The sequence below is a fragment of the Giraffa tippelskirchi genome, chromosome 8 (assembly GCF_054371585.1).
Source record: "Giraffa tippelskirchi isolate mGirTip1 chromosome 8, T2T-mGirTip1v1.2.pri, whole genome shotgun sequence".
Taxonomy (NCBI): domain Eukaryota; kingdom Metazoa; phylum Chordata; class Mammalia; order Artiodactyla; family Giraffidae; genus Giraffa; species Giraffa tippelskirchi.
In genome coordinates, this window is record NC_137282.1 from 136,287,319 (window position 1) to 136,308,617 (window position 21,299).

At 45.7% G+C, this 21,299-nt stretch overlaps 1 protein-coding gene across 14 annotated transcripts in view; it reads right to left on the reverse strand.

Annotated features, from left to right (window-relative positions):
• Positions 1-9,781: 9,781 nt before the first annotated feature.
• The window catches only part of ADGRF5 (adhesion G protein-coupled receptor F5), a 106,790-nt gene continuing 95,272 nt past the window's right edge, over positions 9,782-21,299 (reverse strand). For 12 of the 14 annotated variants that reach the window (XM_081519690.1, XM_081519685.1, XM_081519695.1 and 9 more), the window contains 5 exons: positions 16,734-18,119; positions 15,273-15,314; positions 14,302-14,361; positions 13,376-13,460; positions 9,782-11,257 (listed from right to left, as the gene is read on the reverse strand). In XM_081519690.1, coding sequence (XP_081375816.1) covers positions 11,178-11,257; positions 13,376-13,460; positions 14,302-14,361; positions 15,273-15,314; positions 16,734-18,119 — 1,653 coding nt within the window. In that variant the 3' untranslated portion in view covers positions 9,782-11,177. Of the gene's footprint in view, positions 11,258-11,889; positions 11,957-13,375; positions 13,461-14,301; positions 14,362-15,272; positions 15,315-16,733; positions 18,120-21,299 lie in introns of all 14 variants that reach the window. The other 2 variants (XM_081519698.1, XM_081519697.1) reach the window with 1 other exon arrangement.

The following is a 21,299-nucleotide window of genomic DNA, read 5'->3' on the forward strand; positions in this document are numbered from 1 at the left end:
GCTTTAGCGGATAGAAAAGAGGCCTGAACTTTAGGCTCCCTGGCTACAGGCTTGAATGGGCCATCTATTAATAACTAGCTCTGCGATTGTCATAAAATCACTCATACTCTTGGTCTTCCTTTACTAATCTGTCAAATGGAAGTAATAGCTGCCTACCTCTTCCCAGCTCACTGTATTTTATTTAAAAAGTATTTATTTATTTGGTTGTGCGGGGTCTTAGTTGTAGCACATGGGATCCTCGTTGCAGCATCTTTAGTTGTGGCATGTGGGATCTACTTCCCTGGCCAGGGATCGAACCCCAGCCTGCTGCATCGGGAGCATGGAATCTTAGCTACTGGACCACCAAGGACATCTCTAAGCCCACTTTAACAGAGTAATAAAATGGGATGATAGACAAGAATGTAGAGTTAAAATATGTGCAGAGTGTTGTTTAACTTTCAGACTGGAGAGATCTACTTTCAGTAAAGCTGGCATCCTTTAATGCTCCATCAGAGACCGGAAAAGGATGTGGTTCCATGTTTGCACAAAACACTAGCATGGGCTGCCCCAAGATGAAATTATAAAGTGGAATTAAGGTTGGAGATGTCTTAACTTCTCCACCCTTTGTGTCACCAGGTTCTCCCTCTCTTGTTTCCTGTGTTCAGGACACTCCCCACCATGGGAGTCTGTGTGCATCACAGGAAAACAACAAGTGAGGTGGTGATGTGCACATGTTCTAGGTCAGACACTGCATTCGGTATCATTGATGAGCTGTGTGACTCTGGGAAAGTGATTAACCTCTCTGTGCTTAGTTCATTCATCTGTAAAATGAAGAGAAAAAGAATACTTCCTCAACCCTGTCAGGGGTTGTTGTCAAGCTTAAATGAGATTCTAGGACAGCACCAAACAAATAGCAAGAACTCAATAAATGTTAGTTAACATAGAGAGTTATCAGCCATTTTCCATGGAGAGTACATTTCCTGTCATTTGCTGTGTCCCTCTCCTGGAGGTTGGTCCGTGTTAAGCCTCATCGCTCCTTGTGATCTTGTTTGTTAGAGGGATGTCCTGCACAAGGGAGAAGGGCTGAGAGCTATCCTGAGGGCTATGAGTAACACCCCAGGCATATGACATTCCCCTGCAGTCAGAAGTCATCTGCCTCTCATTCAAGGCCAGGTCAGCTTGTCCCTCTGCCCCAGGGGCCGGCCCTTTCGGCAGCTGTACTGTTTACTTCTCCTGAATCTTCTTGGATCACACTTTGGCTGCAGAGTCAGCAGCCCCCTCTTCATTGTGTGTCCAGAGACTAGACTAAAACCTTACCAGCTGGCTGTGGCTGCTGGCTGATGTGTCACTAACCTTGGGACAGCTGCAGATTCAACACAGACTGGAAACGAAAGCCCAGCCCAGCAGAAGGTTTCTGTGGATGAATGAAAAAAAAGGGGGGGGGGATAAGACCATCCTGGCTCATCCTCTAGAAGGGGCATAGAGAGGAAAGTGGGAAGGCCCCTAGAAGCACGGAAGGCACCTGTTTGACTTCCTCAAGTTGCCTTCTACTCTCTTGTCTGAAATGAGGGGACCAGGTGATTTCTGGGGCTGCTTTTAGCTTTGCTTTTAGGTTCATAAATAAGATTCTGTCCGTGAAGGAGGATAAAAGACAGAAGGAGGGAGTGATCTCGGCTCATATCTCTCAGAAATGCACACCTGCCCGCAAACCCATCACACCCAGTGGAGCTGCCTGCCTATAACCTGACATCCCTTTTTTCTCCTGCGAAGATCATAATATGAACGGGTTAGGAGGAGGGCATCGAGAGTCATTCTTTCGTGCCTGGTTTCTGTCTTTCTGTTCATACGTCCCAAGTTACTTGCCCTCTGCCCGCCGCCCTCCAGGCTCTCACCCACCTGCCAACAGTAGCTGCGCACCTTCGAGGTCCTGCCAAGGGGCTCAGAGGAGGCGCTTCCTCTAATAACCAGCAGGTGGCGATCAAGCCTCAGGAGAAGCCGGCGGGCTGTTGTGGGAGGAGCCCCAGCGTGGGGACAACTGTCACTCATCAGCCCAGCCCGCTGTCGATCAGAATCGCCCTGGCCAGGACAGCTGGGCCTCTGGGCGTGGGAAACACTCACAGTTCCAGAAAAGCAGTAAAGGGACGTGCGAATTTCCTCGATTAATCAAAATCAAATGCCTCTTGCATTTGGTGGGGTGAGGGGTGGGGGTGGGCTGTTTGGCAGGATGGAGGACCCGGGATGGTACCCATCAAAGTGGTTCCCCAAAAGGCGGGGTCCTAAGTCAGCCTTGAAACATGGGCAGTGGGAGGTGGCAGCCATCGCTCAGGACCCGCCCACTCAGTTCCTGCTTCTTTTTTTTGATGAGGAAAGAACCTGGTGTGTTTTTTTTTTCTTCTTGTTTTTGTTTTATGTTTGCTTTTTTTTCTGGACTTCTGAATTTGCTGTTAATTTCCAATAGTCATCAGCATACTTCGTTTGCCACTTGGCTCTGCGTTAAAAAATAAAAACCTTTGGATGGAGAATAGGCTGGAGTAACCCACAAAGTTGGCCCATTCGTGCAGGGGGAACATTCATGACCTTTCAGTTCTTCACCTCAAAGTTTTCAGGTGAAAAAGAAAGAATAGATGTCTAGATAATTATTTTTTAAATAGACAAGATGCTTATATCTAGCTCAAACCCACACCACATGGAAACTAGTATTTGGAGATAAATAACAGGAGTCTGGCACAGGGCTGGCTTCAGTAATTGTGCCCATCTTTCTTCTTTCTTTTCCTGTCTGCTCCATATTCACTAGTGGTAGAGTCATGAAAATTGTTTCCTCTCGAGAGCATGTAAGAGGATAAACTTCGACATCTGTCCACCGGGACATAAGGAAAGATGGGGCGGTGAGGTTGGTAAATGGGAACAATCAGGGGCTTCATCCCCACCCCACTTCCTTCAGAACCCAGGATGGGAACAGAGAGACAGGGGGCTGTGTTTCAGGCCTGGCCCAGGGGGCAATTCTGTTCTCTGCTCTTGGCCACTGCTTGGCATCAGCAGAGATAAAGGATGATTTGCAATGAGCCCCCAGAGGGGCAGGTGGCCTATGAGCGCTGCTGCTGCTGCTCCTGGGAGAGGGGACACCAGGAGTTTGCCGTACGGACGCGTCTGATGCTGGGGAGGCCGTATGAGAGCAGGCCTCCCCTGGGAACCCACTCACCATGGCTTCATAGGCTCTCCTGCTTCCCCGGGCTTTCATCCCCTGGGACAGGCCCTCCGACCTGTGCCCCAAGGGCCCTGAGGTAGTCACGGCTGGAAGCCGATCTCTAGGCGTCCCCACCTGCAGGAGGGTTCTGAAGGCACCTGGGGCTGGTCTGGGCCTCTGATGTTCTCCCTACACTGGTGGGTGACAGGGGTCCGGTATATGCCCACTGGGCTGTGTGTGCCTGGGGCAGGGTCATGCCTAGGTCTCCAGGAAGACAGACTGGACCCTTATGGGAAGCACAGATCAATGTAAAGGCATGTCTTGGAGCAACATTGCCCAAAGATTGCCAACCTGTCTATGTGCTTTGGGTCCTGCGAGAAGAGTCATCTTGTCACCTAGAGGATGATTTCCTTGGAGGAAATCTTTGAAGTCGGTCATTTGTTGAGTGCTCCCTCATGCCCCCATGGGCACCTGATGAAGAGTGCCCCACCCCTCCCGATTCAGTGCTCTCCTGATGACCCTGACTCCCAGGCTTTGAACTCCCCTGGACTCTCACTAGGGTCACCAGAGCTCCCCTGTGCTCAGCCTCTCCCTGCCTTTCAAAGGGATACTGGAAACGACCTTTTGCTTTAAACAAGTTATTGTTGTTTTGTTATTTCCTTTTGGCCGTGCTGGGCCTTCATTACTTCGTGCTGGCTTTCTCTATTTGTGGTGAGCGGGGGCCGCTCTTCATTGTGCTGCGTGGGTTCCTCATTGTGGTGGCTTCTCTTGCTATGGAGCACAGGCCCTAGGTCACACGGGCTTTAGTCGTTGCAGCTCACGGGCTCTAGAGCACAGGCTCAGTAGTTGTGGTGCATAAGCTTAGTTGCCCCATGGCATGTGGAATCTTCCCAGACCAGGGTTCGAACCTGTGTCCCCTGCATTGGCAGGCAGATTCTTAACCCCTGGGCCACCAAGAAAGTCCTGAAAATGATCTTTTATTTGCATGATACTTGACACTTCCAAAACATATTCCTGTAAACTATGCTTTGGGGGCTTAAGAATAGACTTGAGAGGTAATTAAAATGATTCTCATTTTTCAGATGGGTAAACCAAGGGCCAGAGAGCTTTAGTGAAGGGCCCAGGAGAGTGAGGAAAGGTGCCTTCTGTTCCAGGAGCTGTGTGCTTTCTGCTACATCCCACCAATGAAACCTCAAGCTTTCCCTTCAACAAAGAAGGCAATGGGAATCTTCGGGCCCTTACTCCTTCCTGGGAAAGATGTGAAGCTGCCATTTTCCGGGGCTGATACCCCATGCTTGTCAGCGATCTCCAAGGACAGGGTATAAGAGAGTAGCATTCAAGCCAGCTTGCAGGGGCAGGCGTTGTATGGAAGAGAAGTATTGGGGGTGGCCCAAAATTTCATTCGGGTTTTCCTATAAGCTGTTACAAATGAACATGAATGAACACAAACACCCACGAACTTCATGGCCACCCCCAATGTTTGGAGCTTTATGGATTTCTGGTCCCTCCACCTCCCGTATGTGTAGCATCTCTGCAGAGACCGGCCTGAATGATGTGGCAAGGCCTGTTTTAAATTCATTTTCCTACCCTGGTGTTCCTACAGAGAAAGGGAACAGAATAGCAGAAGCGTTTGTCCCTGATTTATGCTCTAAGCTGTGTTCCCTGGTGCAGCAGCTTCGAGATACATGTGGGTCCTTAGCGCTGGAAATCTGCTGGGCACCTGTGGTGTAAAGCACACACTAGGTTGTGAACACTTGGTGTTAAAACAAAAAGGAATATAAAATAGCTGATTAAGAAGTTTACATAAATTACACCCTGAAATGCCAAGATTTTGGATCTATTGGATTAAATCAAATATACTACTGTAATTCATTTTACCTCCTGACTTTCTGTAAAGTGGCTCCTAAAAAATTTAAAATACACGTGGGACTTCCATGATGGCCCAGGGGTTAAAACTCGGTGCTTCCAATGCAGGGGCCTCAGGTTTGATCCCTGGTTGGAGAACTAAGATCCCACATGTGGTGAGATTCAGCCGATTAAAAAAAAAAACAACATGTGACTCACCTTATAGTTCAACCAGACCATTCTGCCCTCCCTGCATTCCTCAACAGTTCAAAATGCGTTCCTTTTCACATAAAGTATTTGTAGGAAGTATGCTTTTCTTCCTATTTATATGAATAAAGTGAAAACTTCATAAAGTCGGGGTGGGGGAGGAAGTCTTCAAAATACAAAACTAAATGTCTTCCTTTCTGAATGATGTGTACGTTATTTTACGAGGGAAAACATCGGGGCAGGAACTTCCCTATGCTCCAGTGGTTACAGATCCAGGCATTCACTGCAGGGGGCACAGGTTCCATCCCTTGTTGGGGAACTAAGATCCTACCTGCCAGGTAGCACAGCCAAAAAAAAAAAGTAAAAATATTCACACACACACAAAGTAAAAAAAGACATCAGGGCAAATGACCAGAAAATTCCAAAATCCTGTTACCCATGTAGGAATGTGATGGCAGCTTACTCCATGAGAGATCGATGAATCTTTTTTCAGAACGTTTATTTATTTACTTGGCTGTGCCGGGTCTTAGTTGCAGCATGCAACTAACTAAACTCTTGGTTGCAGCACGTGGGATCTAGTTCCCTGACCGGAGATCAAACCTGGGGCCCCTGCATTGGGAACTCAGTCCCTCCATGAGCCTCTTAAGGTATGAAAATGTTTGCAGTCCCAAACATGACCTGCAGGTGGCAGTACTTCATTGGTGGTGGGGGAATTGAAGGAGACGTGCCCAGCATGGGACGAGCATTTTAATCTGGTTTTTAAGGAGTGAGAGGTCAGATGGACAAAAGCTTAGAGGACAGGCCAGCACCTGTGTGTTCAGATCTCTGCCCTGTTGGCCTAAACGTCAATGGTGTATTAGCTCCTGGGCTCACTCTACCTGCCACACCAGACATGCAGTGTGGGGAGGGTTGTCAGCTGCAGAGCTGTGTGCCTCTTTTCATCTGGACAAATCAAGCTTTCTCTCATGACACCCTTTCCCTGAATTGTCCACACACCTTGAATCCATGCCTTTGGGAAAGGTGCCTTTGGCTGCATTTGCTTATTCAGCAGACAGAATAGCATGGACATATTTGCAGCATGCAAGCCGTATTACTGATACTGTCCAGAGAAACCCTTCTCAGAGTGGTTACTCCTAGGGATAAAGGAAAGTTTGCAGGTCACCATGTCTACAGCCTAGACCTCATACAGATTCTTCAGAGCCGTGTGGGGTCCTTAACTTCTTCTTTTTAAAAATAATCTGAAGATAAAACTTGTATCATCTTCTCCTCTGGACAGTGACCAGGACCTGTGTCTCCGATGAGATATCACTCCCATGAGTAGAGTACATTACAGGGCAAAGATGAAGGGATCTTGCAGGTGTAATTAAGGTCCCTAATCATCTGGCTTTGAGTTAATCTTAAGGGAGATTATCCCAGGTGGGCCTGAACTAATCAGGTGAGTCCTTTAAAAGTGTGTCTGGAGATCAGAGACTGAAGAAGTACCAGAGATTCAAAGTGGCCACAGAACTTCTTCTGTTGACTTTGAAGAAGTCAACTGCCCTGTTGGGAGAAGACCACAGGGCAGGGGATGGTAAGACACTTCCAGGGGCTAAGGATGACCTCAGTTCTGTAACTAAAGAGTAGAATTCTGCCAAGCAACCACTGAGCTCGGAGGAGGACCCTAGCTTTCAGATGAGACTGCAACCCTAGCTGGCAACTTGAGTTCAGCCTGGTAAAACTCTGAGCAGAAGGTGAAGTTAACCGTGCCCAGAAACTGTGTGATAACTAATGGGTATGGTTTTTAGCCTCTAACTTTGTAGTCATATGTCACACAGCAATATAAAACTAATACGGGAAATACAGGACCTGTTGCAGAAACATCTATTGCTAACAGAACCCACAGGGCTCTATTTTCAGCTGTCCATGAAAATGCCAACCAAGCCACATCCAAATATCAGAACAGACATGTGTTTATTTGATTCCCAGACAGTCGGATACTGAAAACTTCACCTCCAGGTCTCCTGCTTAAAGCCTCTTAAGTTTCTGGGCTCCATATGTTGAGTGGGAGTGTGAATTGTGTGAAGAAAGATGTCAGCCCTCAGCTTGTGAGCTTCAGACACCCCCCCACCCATGTCCCCATGCCTGGAGAATAGAAGTGACCATCGGCTGGAGGAGGAGTTAAATTCTGGTGGACGTGGAGAAGTCTGAAACAGCGGCAGTAGCCTATTGCAAAAGTGGAGACAATTTATATTAAAAAAAGCTTCACACCATCTTTTTAGATATTTTATTATTATAAGCAGGGAAAAGACATAGAGGTATATGTTGTTGTTGAGTCGCTAAGTCATGTCCGACTCTTTGTGATCCCATGGACTGCGGAACGCCGGGCTTCCCAGTCCTTCACTATCTCCCAGAGTTTGCTCAGATTCATGTCCCCTGAGTCGAGGGCCCCATGAACAGAGCTGTATGCTGGAATGCTAGTAAGACATGATTGAAAATCCCAAGTTATAATTTTAGAAACCTGTAGCATCTCACTTCAAAGCTAATACCTCTGAAATGATGAGACAGTGTTTTCAAGAATGTTCAAAAAATACAAAGCCCCTCCTTTATTTTGGACACTTGGGAAATCAGACTTCTGCTGGCCTGGGTCACTGACTTTCTCTAAGGGATGTAGAACCCCATTTGACAGCACCTTCACCTGCCACAAATAAAATGTGTTCTGCCTACAGGCCACTTCTATGACCTCACTTGTTTCCTTGGTCTTCTAAAATGGTTCTGACTTGTGACTCAGAATAATGTCTTCTGCCATCTCTGTGCTTGCTGGTTGCTACAATCTTTCTCATCGCCACAAAACTTTTTTTCTTTTAGTTTTCCAACCTCTCTGAAGTTCCCTACACAAACCACAAAAGGCGATGTCTTCCCACGGTGTTTCTTAATTTCTGGCCTTAGCAACCTAGATCCTGAAATCCCCACGGACTTGAATTTACCTCTTTCTCCAAGTAAACAGTATGACTCGGAGGGAAGGGTGGCAGATGTATGACTCATCCAGGAGAGGATGTGTTGCACTGGACTCAGAATGTTATTCTGGACTGAGACTACCTCTGTAGTTTGTATCCACCGCTCACTGGTGGATGTTCTAACCTCACAGCCTCTGAAGCATCAGTACAGACTCCATTGCAAGAAACTAACTTACCAGAAGGTCCCTTAGTGCAGGAAGGTTTTGCCCAGTGGAACCGGCTTTATACACTGAGAGATTTCAGGGACGTGGGAAAGTAGTGGACACTTTCCAGGTGAAGTAGGCGCCACATCTCACTTTGTGCCAACACCAGAGTTCCCGTTCTTCCTTCCCTCAGAAATCTGCTGCCCAGAGCCTTGAAATCATTGCTGATTGAAAACTGGTGACCCCAGGGCCAAGCAGGGCTCCTGCTGTAATGACCAGATTCATAGACCACTCTTTTTTTTTACCATGTTGAATTCTGTTGCTTATTTCAGGGTATTCTTGGCAAAGAGCAGTGAGTGAATTATGTCTCTTGCAGTTGAGCAAAAAACCAGCATGTACTGTACTTCTCCAGTGTTTTGTCTGTACAGCTTTTCTGGAATGTGGGTCCAGCAATGTGACTTGAAAGGGGGGAGGTACAAGCATACCTTGAGCGTGTGTGTGTGTGCATGTGTGTGCACACATGTGTGTGTGCATTGGGGGTGAGGGAACATGCCTCCATTAATGAATGTGGGCAGAGAACCAGATCCCCCTCCTGGGGAGCCCCACTGGAGGTTCCTGTCATTACAGAGGTCCCCTTCACTAAGTTCAGGACAACAATTCCCAGAGGATCCCTAAGAAGTGGGTGGAAGGTCAGTGTGTCTTATAGCTTTGTGGTTTCGAACAGGAGAACCACAGCCTTCTAAATGCTATGCTTTCCCTGGCCGATCACATCAATACTGTCTAACCCTGTCTCAGTTCTCATGGATAGACCCCAGAAACCAAATTAGTAAAGCCATTCTTTTCCTGAGGTCGAAATCGAATTCAGTTGGTCATCCAGCCTAGCCTCTGTCCATGTCTTCTCAGTACCAACTTCTGCCCAAAGCTGATAATTCCCTGGAGAACTTTGAGCTTGATAATCATTTCCTTTAGGGACTTTAAATAATGAACTCTTCAGTTAGGATAATGAGGTGACAATTTGCTGGCAAACGTGGGCGTAGACGTCTATGTCACTTGTTAATATGTAGAAAAAGAAAAAAAAGACTTCATTTTCTTGAAACGTGATTGGGACTTCTGTCTGTCCTATCTCCCCCTTCTCATAAAGAAAAGAGAGACAGAGGTAGAATTTAAAATTAAAAATAAAAGGAAGTGACTTTAAACAATAAAATTATTAAAAGAAAACTCTTTCAAACCTCAAAGAATAAATGGTAATTGAATCTCAGCCTCTTGGTCCTTTCTTCCTGATGGTTGGACCTGTTAGATCTGTCCTTATGAAGACCACACTGCCCATATTTTCAGAGAAGTCCCACATTTTTTATTCTATTTCATTATGGCTCTAGGATCAGACTTCGATTTGGAATATTTGGTTGCTATAGCTACAGCACATGGTAAACTTTGCTACGGATATGATTTTAATAAATATTTATATTTTTATGAAATGCATACACACACACACAGGTGAAACACACACAAACACAGTACACAAACAACCTCCACCATCTGTCCATCAAGGTAAAGTGTCATTAGGAGCACAGACTAGCCAGCTGTAGAGCTTTTTCCAGAAGATTTCTAAGTAGTTAGAATAAATACCAATTAGACAGTGGAAAACTCTGAATGTATATTGGTCTGGGAACTTAGGAACTGAAAGAATCAACACAGAGAGAGCTATACAGCACATCCAGGGCCTCTAAATCCACAGTAACTACAAAAATAATAATATACAATGCTGTAAGATCATTAAAATCTTTTCTAGCATGCACAGAAAAGTACCTGGTTAAAGCTGTTAAATATAATTCATGACAGTTGGGAGGGTCTGTTTTCAGTGCAATATATCACATTTGGAAATGAATGGATAGACAAATACATCTATTTTTTGCTTACAAAAAGTGGAACAAACCAAACCTCAGGCTGTTCTGCTAAACTATTAATAAAAAAATTACAATCAGCAGTTGGTCAGCTGGGATCTAATCATCTAATCACACTTCCTCTGTCCATTCATTCCTATTAGCTCCAACCTTAACACACAGTAACACATATGTATGTGTTTAGCCTCAGGAGAGTCATATCTTCTGTGAAATTCTTATAAATATTATCATTCACTTAAAAGCATCTTGATGATATAATTTCCTCCCTATTTTTTCATTGCTTCTTTTTTTTTGGGGGGGGGGGTTCTCTTAGCTAAGAAAATACCAGGAAAATACTGAACTTTCTCCATGGCTAATTTTCAGTTTTCATTTTGGAGTGATTTTTTAATTTTCAGTGTTGCATTATCTGAGTCGTAAAAGTACTGGGTCATTAACATAGGAATCTTAACATGCGATCCTTTTGTTATTCTCTATATTTTTTTCCTTGTAGTTTCTTCCATCCCTCCCTTCTTTCTTCCTCTCTTCCATCTTTCCTTCCTGGAATTCACTGAAGAGTTTCCTAAGTCCTGGCCTTTTACTTATTATTTTAATCAAAGCTTATATTTGGGCCCAGGGTGTGAAAAGGAAAAATGTCTCTAAAATTCTATTTTACAATATAGACACAGAAGTTGGCTTGAGTTTCACTTAAATACTATACACATTTGGTATCACACAAGAGACAGAGGTGGGGCAGCAACATAAATGCAACAATTTCCTTTGGTCTGTCTTTACAAAAGAAAGCCTCTTCCCTCATGAAAAAGTCTCTTCAGCATCTGCTCCCGGAGGCCTGTGGAAAAAACATGTTACCCATGGCTTGGAAAGGATCTCTTTTGCAGAGCACATCCACTGTTTCCCAAGAGGTCCCATGGGCTGGATTTTCCTGTCCTTAGTTGAGCAATGAATAAGCACTGGATGTGTTTTCCAGGGATGAGCTGGTTGTTTCTGGGGTGGAAACATTGTATGTTCCTGAAAAACAGAACAGCAGCTCTGCTGAAAGTCACGTCTTCATGATCACTGGGGTGTGACTCTCTGCTGATCGCCCAGGGGGCGCTCTACTCCAGGAGCCAGGTAAGCCATGCCCGGAGATGAACCCATGCCTGCCCTCCTCCCCACACCCAGAAGTCCTGGAGAACAAGCAAAGCTGTTCTCGAGCATGCGTGGCAGCCGATAAGACAAGCACTAACTACTTCACATCATACCAGCAGCCAGATTTCTACAGAGGACAGGGAGATCTTGACACGGGCAGCCCTCTGCGTGCTGCCTCATGCAACAGCCTGGGGGCATCCATACGAAGGACCATCCCTGGTCCCCTTGGGTTGGCGTGACTTGGGGAAGCTCTCAGGAGGGGTCTGAGCCGGAGAAAGGGAGGAAAGTAAAGAAAAGGGGAAATTGTGGGGGAAGAAGAGGCAGGACCAGGAAAGCAGCAGGAGTCAGGGGATGACAACAGAAGTGCTGAGGGTGAGGGTAGCAGGGAGAACGGCCCGGGAGCAACTGCACAGACTGATGCCAGCGTGGGGTGGGGGTGGGGGTGGGGACAGAGCAGGGGAACAGTAGAGGCTGTGTGTTGGGCAGGGGAAGTGACACAGTGCCCACCCTACCATCAGATGGGCTGACTGCCACGGCTAACAAGGTTTCCATCATTTCCTGGGGGGGCCCTTGGGGCTGCTGACAACATAAACCAAAGTTACAGTGATTATGGAGCCCTCGAACAGGCCACCTTGGATCAGCATGAATGGCCCTGAAAGGGTGAGTGGCAAGGGCCCGGACTCTCAGGCCCTAGCACCTTGGGATCAGGGCCCCAGCTCTTGATCTGACTGGTTCAGAAACAGGGAACACACTTCACTGGCCTTACATAGTGCGTAACTCAGATTCTGTGGAATCATTTCATAGAGTTTTCACTGTTCTCACTTTAATGCAAATGCTAAACACCATCCAGGGCTTCCCAGGTGGCACTAATGGCAAAGAACCTGCCTGCCAATGCAGGAGATGTAAGAGATGCCGGTTTGATCCCTGGGTCAGGAAGATCCCCTGGAGGAGGAAATGGCAACCCACTCCAGTATTCTTGCCTGGAGAATCCCATGGTCAGAGGAGCCTGGTGAGCTACAGTCCATGCGGTCCCAAACAGTTGGACACAATGAAGCAACTTAGCACGCACAAACATGATCCAGGGACAGTGCTGGCCAAGGGGAAAAGTTCTAACATACCCTGGATCTCGGATGATTTCACAACAGATCCAGCCAAAAGCGAAGGTCCTCCAGTTTCATGAGTAATACATCAACCTGGAAGCCCCAAATGCCAAGTTCTCCTGAGCTTTAATAACTAATAGGCATTCCCCAAATTCACTCTTGTATGGGGAGCCGTAGTCTGGAAGGCTTTTGACACATTTCACACATTTCTTCGTTTGTGAGATCTGTTCAGTTTGGAGGAGCTAGAAGGAATTCTAGTGCCTGTTTTTCCTGGCAGGAGGTGAGGAGTTGGGGTGACATGGGACAGGGGTTTCAGCTTGCCAGAACTGCAGAGACCCACTGCCCAAAGTCATTCACATCCTTCATCTTATGTCTCCAAGGAGAAAATGTTCATTGCGCATGTCCCTAATAGAATAGCTAACTCCGGTGATCCTTCATATGTATGCAAGGTTTTAAAAATGCCCATGTGCAAAACAAGAACACTCCAAAAAAAGAAAAAGGAAAAAAAAAAGGTAAAGAAACTCACAGCATGGGATGCTATGGTGAGATTCTCTAAACATATTCTTCGCTGCACCATAACCCAGAACTATGACCTACCTATTCTCATGTAACATGAATAGAAGTTTTTGTTTGACCAGGACAGCAATTAACATACAGTTCGCATTTTTATGGTGGATATGGTTTTGATGGAGAGTTCTCTGCAGGCTGAAGGCAGTTGCCCTCTGTACCAACTTCCTGGTAGTTTGGGAAAATATAAGCAAGTATTTAACCTCTGCCCCAGATAAGGCCATTGTGGGTCAGTGTTATGAAGTGGCCAGTCGGACACTAGGGGTGAGATTTCTCCCCAGGGCAAACACATTTAGGTCAACCCAGGAAATATCTAGAGGACACTACGTACCTGTTTTACCAAATAAATTGTTAAATCTTCTTGATATTGGAGAACTCATAGAAAATACAGGTGTAGATGAACCTATGGATGTTGACTAGGAGAAAAAAAGAAGAAAAGAATTACAAAGTAAACATGTTAGTCCAAGGTCCTGTTTGAATCTGTAGGATAATTTGTTTGCTGCCCTCTCGTGGTCACTGCCTGCATCTTTCATCTCATCTAAGGAGAGGGCCTGGATGAACCTGATTTTCTATTTCAGACAAATTAAGCAGGAAAGCCTACTGGTGGCTCAGACCATTAAGAATCTGCCTACAAAGCAGGAGACCCGGCTTCAATCCCTGGGTCAAGAAGATCCCCTGGAGAAAGGAATGACAAGCCCCTCCAGTGTTCTTGCCTGGAGAATCCCATGGACAGAGGAGCCTGGTGGACTTAAGTCCTTGGGTGGCAAAGAGTTGGACGAGACCGAGTGAATACCACTTTCACTTTAACCAGGAAAGCAACCTTTTGAAGCACCAGAATCTCGTTATTGGTGTTATTGACTTCCAAATACATTTTTTACTGTTTGATAGGGTTTATTATCTTCTTAAATGTGAAAACAAATAGTTATTTTCCAAGAAGAACTACACAAAATTCATCATTATTCTTCAAATTGTGTTCTCAAGGCTCATAAATGGCCTTGAGTTTCCCCAGAAGATTGCTTCTCATTGAAATTTGGTCTTAACTTCCAGTTGATACTATCTGTGCTATTGGCCCCTATAACCCCTATTTAAAGATGTGGGGACAGCATCTTAATGCCAGCTCATTGCCGTGGTTTTGATTACTAGGCAGAATCACGTACAAAGCAAACACGGTGGAATAATCTACAGTTATTACACTACACTACAATTGGTAGTGGAGAGAGAGGGGTTTTTCAAAGTCTCTACAAAGAAACTATTTACCTTTGAGTGCTGTGAAGACCATTTTGACCGTGAATACTTATTCAGCAAGGCTTCCTGCACCTGCAGAGTTTAAGAGATGCCATTGTCAAATGCTGAAAAGGGTATGGAGAGAAGGGGATCCTTCTATACTGTTGGTGGGAATGTAAATTGGTAATAGCCACTATGGGGACCAGTGTGGAGGTTCCTTAAAAAACTAAGAACAGGGCTACCATGTGACCCTGCAATCCCACTCCTGGGCATATACCCAGAGAGGGCATATACCCAGAGAGGGCATATACCCAGAGAGCAATACGGTCCAAAAGGACACATCCACCCCAATGTTCATTGCAGCACTGTTTACAACAGCCAAGACATGGAAGCAACCGAAATGTCCATTGATAGAGGAAAGGATAAAGAAGATGCGGTACATCTATACAATGGAATATTACTCAGCCATTAAAAATAATGAAATAATGCCATTTCCAGCAACATGAATGGACCTAGAGATTGTCATATGGAGTGAAGTAAGTCAGTAAAGGAGAAATATTGTGTGACATCTCTTACATGTGGAATCTAAAAAGAAATGATAAAATGAACTTATTCACAAAACAGAAACAGACTCCCAGATTTAAAGAATGAACTTATGGTTGTCAGGAGGGGAGAGTGGGGGGAAGGGATAGTTAGGAAGTTTGGGATCAACATTATACACTGCTGTGTTTAAAATGAATAACCGCCAAGGTCCTACTCTATAGCACAGGGATCTCTGCTCAATGTTATGTAGCAGCCTAGATGGGAGGGGAGTTTGGGGGAGAAGGGATACATGTATATGTATGGCTGAGTCCCTTCACTGTTCACCTGAAACTATCACAACATTGTTAATCAGCTCTATTCCAATATAAAATGAAAAGGTTAAAAAAACAAGAAGCCACTGTCAACCTAACATGTCATAGTTCTCTAGACTTTTCTAGGAGCATGACTGTCATGGTTCTTACCTTCTGATCCCAGAGGCATCCAAAGAGTAAAATGAATAACCCCTGAAAAAAATTAGAAAGAAGTGCATTTTAATCATATTATTTACTAATCACATTCTTGTCTAGCAAAATAGGAAGTATTGTTCATGTAGCATAGGATTTGTAAGCTATTTCTTTCTATAGCTGCATTTATGGTCAAGTAGATGATGATGTAGCAGGTTCCCACCAAAGGACCTTCAATATCTGTTATAAGGATATTTTCAATTTCCCTATTTCCACCCAGTTGTAAGCTGGAGGTCCTGCTGGTTATGTTATTAAACATGCCTCTCATGTTTACAGTAGCCCTCACAGTTGTAATGTGGACATAGGGCATGAGGTAGAATAATCAGTCCCTCCTAGTCAAGACATTAGACATGAGCCTTAGAGTTTGGAGTAGCAGGATTTGCGTGGTCTTGGCATGAGCATCTAGGATGATGTCTCAGCGTCACCTCTAGATGCCCTGCCTACTCACCAGCGCATGGGAGCCTAGGGTTACCATACCATTCACCTATTGGCTGAATCACAATCAAACATCCCCTCCTTGTGCTCCAAAGGCTTGTTGTCTGTACCTCTGCTAAAGCCCTCCTAACAACATGACTTGTATTATAATTAGCTTTGCACTGCTGGAGAGCAAAGGGAATGTTTTTTCATTTCCGTATAATGAAAGTGAAGTTGCTCAGTCATGTCCAACTCTTTGCGACCCCATGAACTGTAGCCTGCCAGGTTCCTCTGCCCATGGCACTGTCCCAGCAAGAATACTGGAGTGGGTTGCCATTTCCTTCTTCAGGGGATCTTCCCGACCCAGGGATCAAACCCAGGTCTGCCTCACTGCAGGCAGACTACCATCTGAGCCACCAAGGAAGTCCATTCATATAATGAATGGAGCAGAATTCTTTCAGCCTTTAGCAAATGTTACCTGAGAACCTACTATGTGGTACCAAGCATTCACTTCATTTGTCAAGGTTACCCGACTTCTAGCCTGTTCCAAGGTCTTTCCTGGAACTAGGGATATACTGATAAGTAACACAGGTGCTTCCACCTCACCGAGGCAGAGCTCATTTAATGCTTGTGGAAATTAACTGGAGAGGCTTTAAACCAAAGAGGTTTAATGGTGGTATTTGCATTTAGGATATAATAGACGGCATCAAGATAACATTGGATAAATAGCAGAATCCAGTGTAGGGGAGGGACTTTCCTCCTATTTGCATCATCAAGGCATTTAGCAGGGAGGCACATATGCAACTAAATTATAATGCAGGTGATAAGAGGTATGAGGTTCCATGGGAGCAGAGGAATGTGCCTTTTCTCTTTCACCGAGTTCTTGTCATTACTGTTCTTTGGGACCAGGGCCTCCTCTGAACTCAAACCTTTCCCCATTCCTATCCTTATTTGTGTTTCTATCATTACAGATCCTCGCTGAGAGCGCTGCCCTGCAGAACATACCTGGAAGGCATTGAGGAGGGTAAACACGATGTGGAACACAGCATTGCTCCCCTGGAACACGGTGGCCAGACCGAAACCCCAGGTGAGCCCCAAGAGCGGCGTGAGGACCCCAATGCTCTTGGTGACCTGGAGCAGGCTGCTCTTCTCCTGCTTGCTCGGCTTGTCCCCTACGGAAGGCCTCAGGATCTTGGTGATGACCACGACCGTGATGGTCATGTTCACCACCACGATGATCAGGGCCGGGATGACAAAGGCCAGCAGGGCCTTGGTGTCCTCCCAGTTGAGCCAACAGGCATTCTTCCTCGTGTAGACCTCCCGGGGCTGGGTGGCCCCCACCGTGATGACCGAGATGACCAGAGGGCAGCCGTACCCCAGAGAAAAGGCGATCGTCTTCTGAATGGACTTGCTCGTGTCATGCAGGATGAAAACCAGGCGGTAGAAGAGCATGAGGCCCAGGGTCAGCATCCAGAAGAAGACGCTGAGGTAGAAGAAGTGGACGAAGAAGGTGGCGGCCACGCAGGCCGTCTCGTTGAGTGGGAAGCGATGGTCGTGGATGGCCGCGGCCACGATGAACCAGACGTCGGCGACCAGGAGGGAAGCGGTGATGTTGACGATGCAGATGTGGCGCATGGAGGAGGTCCGGTTCTTCGTCACCGACTTCCACACCACGGCCTCCACGACGAGGCAGGCGGCTAAGCTCAAGATGGAAAAGCACAGCCCGATGTAGGAAATGATATCCAGCAGGATTTTCAGGAGAGAATCGGGGTCTGGGGAGTCGGGCGACATGAGGATGGAGAAGGAGGTGAGGTGCTCACAGCTGCAGGACACGCTGTCCTCGGTGACTTCCTTCACATAGCAGCCACTGCTGTCCCACCCCCCGGTGTGGTTGGCGAGGTCGAAGTTCCAGAAGACGCATTGCGGTATCCCGCCCGAAGGGTGGTTGTTTTTGAAAGTCATCAGAATCCTGAATGGTGTGGTTATGCTGTGGCTGACAGTAGTGGTCATCACCAAGCTGTTGGCAAAATTCTCTCCTGGAACATCCTGGTCGAGGATGGTTTTGAGAGTTGGGAAAGCCACGGTGACAACAAATGAATCTGGCTGCAGGTGTTCCAGCTGGCATCCATTGATGGTCACGTTGCCCCAGAGGTCCGAGTCTAAGAAAACGAAGCTCTGCCTGTAGGATTGGGGGTGGCCAGGTTTTATGACCATGCTCTTCATCTGCACATTAGGTTGGGAGATGGTGCTGTCTTCTGCCTGTAAAACTCGGGAAAATCTTTCCACTGAATCCAATAGCTGTGAGCTATAATTGGTATTTTGCTGCTGTGACATCTTCCAGGTATTCAAGGCAGACTTGCCAAGGATGATGTTGACTGTGGAGAGGACGTGCTGAAATTGACAAGGCATGGGATCAAACCAACTGAATGTTTTCAATCATGAGAGAGAGAGAGAAAAACAAGAACATCTCCTTGGGAACTGGTTAAGTGGGTACATGCATGCATGCGTGCTCATTTGCTAAGTCATGTCAGACTCTTTTGCAACCCCATGGACTGCAGGCCACGAGGCTCCTCTGTCCATGGGATTTCCCAGACAAGAGTACTGGAATGGGTTGCCATTTTCTCCTCCAGAGGGTCTTTCCGACCTAGGGATAGAATCCAAGTCTCTGGTGTCTCCTGCATTGGCAGGTAGATTCTTTACCACTGAGCCACTTGGGAAGCTCTAAGTAGGTACAGGGAAGAAGAAAAGAGAAGGGGAAAGTGCAGCATCACAGGCTGTAGGGGACAATGATCCACTTTCTTATGGGGAGAATTAGCAGAGGATGGACCTCCCCCCCAGCTTTGAGACTTTGTGAAATGTTTAGCAGTCGTGATGGTGAGAACCATCCCTACAACTCACTAAGTTCGACTCAGCAGGCTGGCAGAGATATTTATTAATTATTTTATGTTTTATTTTATTTTAAATCTCAAGCCTGTAAAGGCTTTTGGGTGGGTGGTATTTCACCAGCAAGGGCGAGGGAGTCTCTGAAGACCCTCTCAAATGCTGAGCATCAAATAAGGCACGTGAGTGTTGTGAAAAGCACCTTTCTTTTTTGCTCAACATTTTGATTCTGTCTCCCATAAACTTGGAAGTGTCATTTGTGGCTTATCTCCATGGAGAGAAGTGGCTTCTCTCTCCCCTTCTTCACCTTGTTCTGTGCTCTGAAATAATGAGCCCTGGAGTTAGTTGAACACTGGCCTCCAAAATGACTTGTCCTAATTCCCAAACTCTGAATGTGACCTGATTTGGAGAAAGGGTCTTTGTAGATGTTATTAAGGATCTTGAGAGAAAAATCATCCTGGATTCCCTGGGTAGGCCCTAAATCCAGTGACAAGTATCCTTAACAGAGACAGAAGAGGAGGAGATAAATGGAGAAAATGAGTCATGTGAGGACAAAGTCAGAGGTTGGAATGAGGCAGCCACAGTCAAAGAATGCCTGGAGCTACAGAAGCTGGAAAGTGAACGTGTTAGTTATTCAGTCTTGCCTGACTCTGTACAGCCCCATGTACTGTAGCCTGCCACGCTCCTCTGTCCATGGGATTCTCCAGAAAAGAATACTGGAGTGGGTAGTCATTCCCTTCTTCAGCGATCTTCCTGATTCAGGGATTGAACCTGGGTCTCCTGCATTGGCAGGCTGATTTTTTACCATCTGAGCCACCAGAGAAGCCCACTAGAAGCTAGAAGAGGTGATCAAAGATGCTTCCCTAGAGCCTTCCCTAGAGGAACCACGGTCCCTAGACACCTTGATTTCAGACTTCTAGCCTCAAGGAGTGTGAGAGAGGAAGTTTCTGTCATTGTATGCCACCCAGTTTAAGGCAATTTGTTAGAACAGCCCTTGGAGATCTGTATAAGGTCCTTGTATCCATGTAACCCAAGCTGCTTGCTGGTTGCCTCTGGTTGGGTTTGTCCAGTGAGAAACATCAGCAGGAGGTGAGATGATGAGAAAAGAAAGAAGCTGAGATCTATTTTTCCTGCATCCTCATTTCTACTGTCAGCATATCTTTGGTAGAGTTATGTCCTTCCAGTACTAAAGCTCTTGCTCAGTGACCCCTCCTCCAAGGTTGTGGGTGCACTATTTCCTCTCTTTTTCCTGTTAATCCTCAAGGTAGTAAAGGTTTCTAAATGTTTCTAGTCTCTGGTTGCCTCACACTTTTAAAAAAATCCTAGTTGTACCTCTGTAAGTATCCCTTTGCTAAAGTATCTTCATTTGAACTCTGGTGAGTGAATTCTCTTTCCTTTTAGAATAATGATTGCTGTATAAAAAGGAACTTTCTTACACTGCTGGTGGGAATGTAGATTGATATAGCCAGAATGGAAAATAGTATGGCGGTTCCTTCAAACACTAAAAATAGAACTATCATATGACCCAGCAATTCCATTCCTGGGCATACACCCAGACAAAACCATCATTCAAAAAGATACATACACCTCAGTGTTAATTGCAACACTATTTACAATAGCCAAGACATGGAAGCAACCTAAATGTCCATCATCAGAGGAATGGACAAAGAAGATGTGGTACATATATACAATGGAATATTACTCAGCCATAAAAAGGAATGGAATTGTGTCAATTGAAGAGATGTGGATGGACCTAGAGACTGTCACACAAAGTGAAGTAAGTCAGAAAGAGAAAAACAAATATTGTACATTAATGCATATATGTGGAATACAGAAAAATGGTATAGATAATCTTATTTTCAAAGCAGAAATAGAGACACAGATGTAGAGAACAAACATATGGCTACCAAGGGGTAAAAGGGGGGTGGGATGAATTGGCAGATTGAGATTGACATACATACACTATTACATAGAAAATAGATGGCTCATTAGAACCTATTGAACAGCCCGGGGAAGTCCACTCAGTGCTCTGCAGCAACAGAAGTGGGAAAAGTGAAAGTGAAAGTCGCTCAGTCGTGTCCGATTCTTTGTGACCCCAAGAACTATACAGTCTATGGAATTCTCCAGGCCAGAATACTAGAGTGGGCAGCCTTTCCCTTCTCCTGGGGATCTTCCCAACCCAGGGAGTGACCAGGTCTCCCAAAATGCAGGCAGATTCTTTCCCAGCTGAGCCATAAGGGAAGCCCCAACTGAAGTGGGAAGGAAATCCAAACAAGAGGGGATGTATGTATACATATGGCTGATTCACTCTGCTGTACAGCAGAAATCAACACAACATTGTAAAGCAACTATACTCCAATAAAAAAAAAATAAAGAACACTGATTGCTTCAAAGGTCATATTTAGTGAGAGATTGTTGAGAATCCCTCCTTGTGCATATTCTGAAAATCTTTCATTCCTAGTTTGCTTAGAAAGCAGGTAAGAATTCATTCTCTTTTAATGAAGAAACTAATGAGATTCTTTAAAGAAATCATCTTAAGATCCCAAGATATACACGCACATGCTAAAATCCAGAGCTGGCAAGGTACTGCTTAGGAAAAGAGAGAAGAACTTGCAGTGGAGAGAAGTTATGTTTCTTGACCCCAAGTGCTGAAGGATGAAGAGATGAGCCCCCAGACTCCTGTAAGATGAA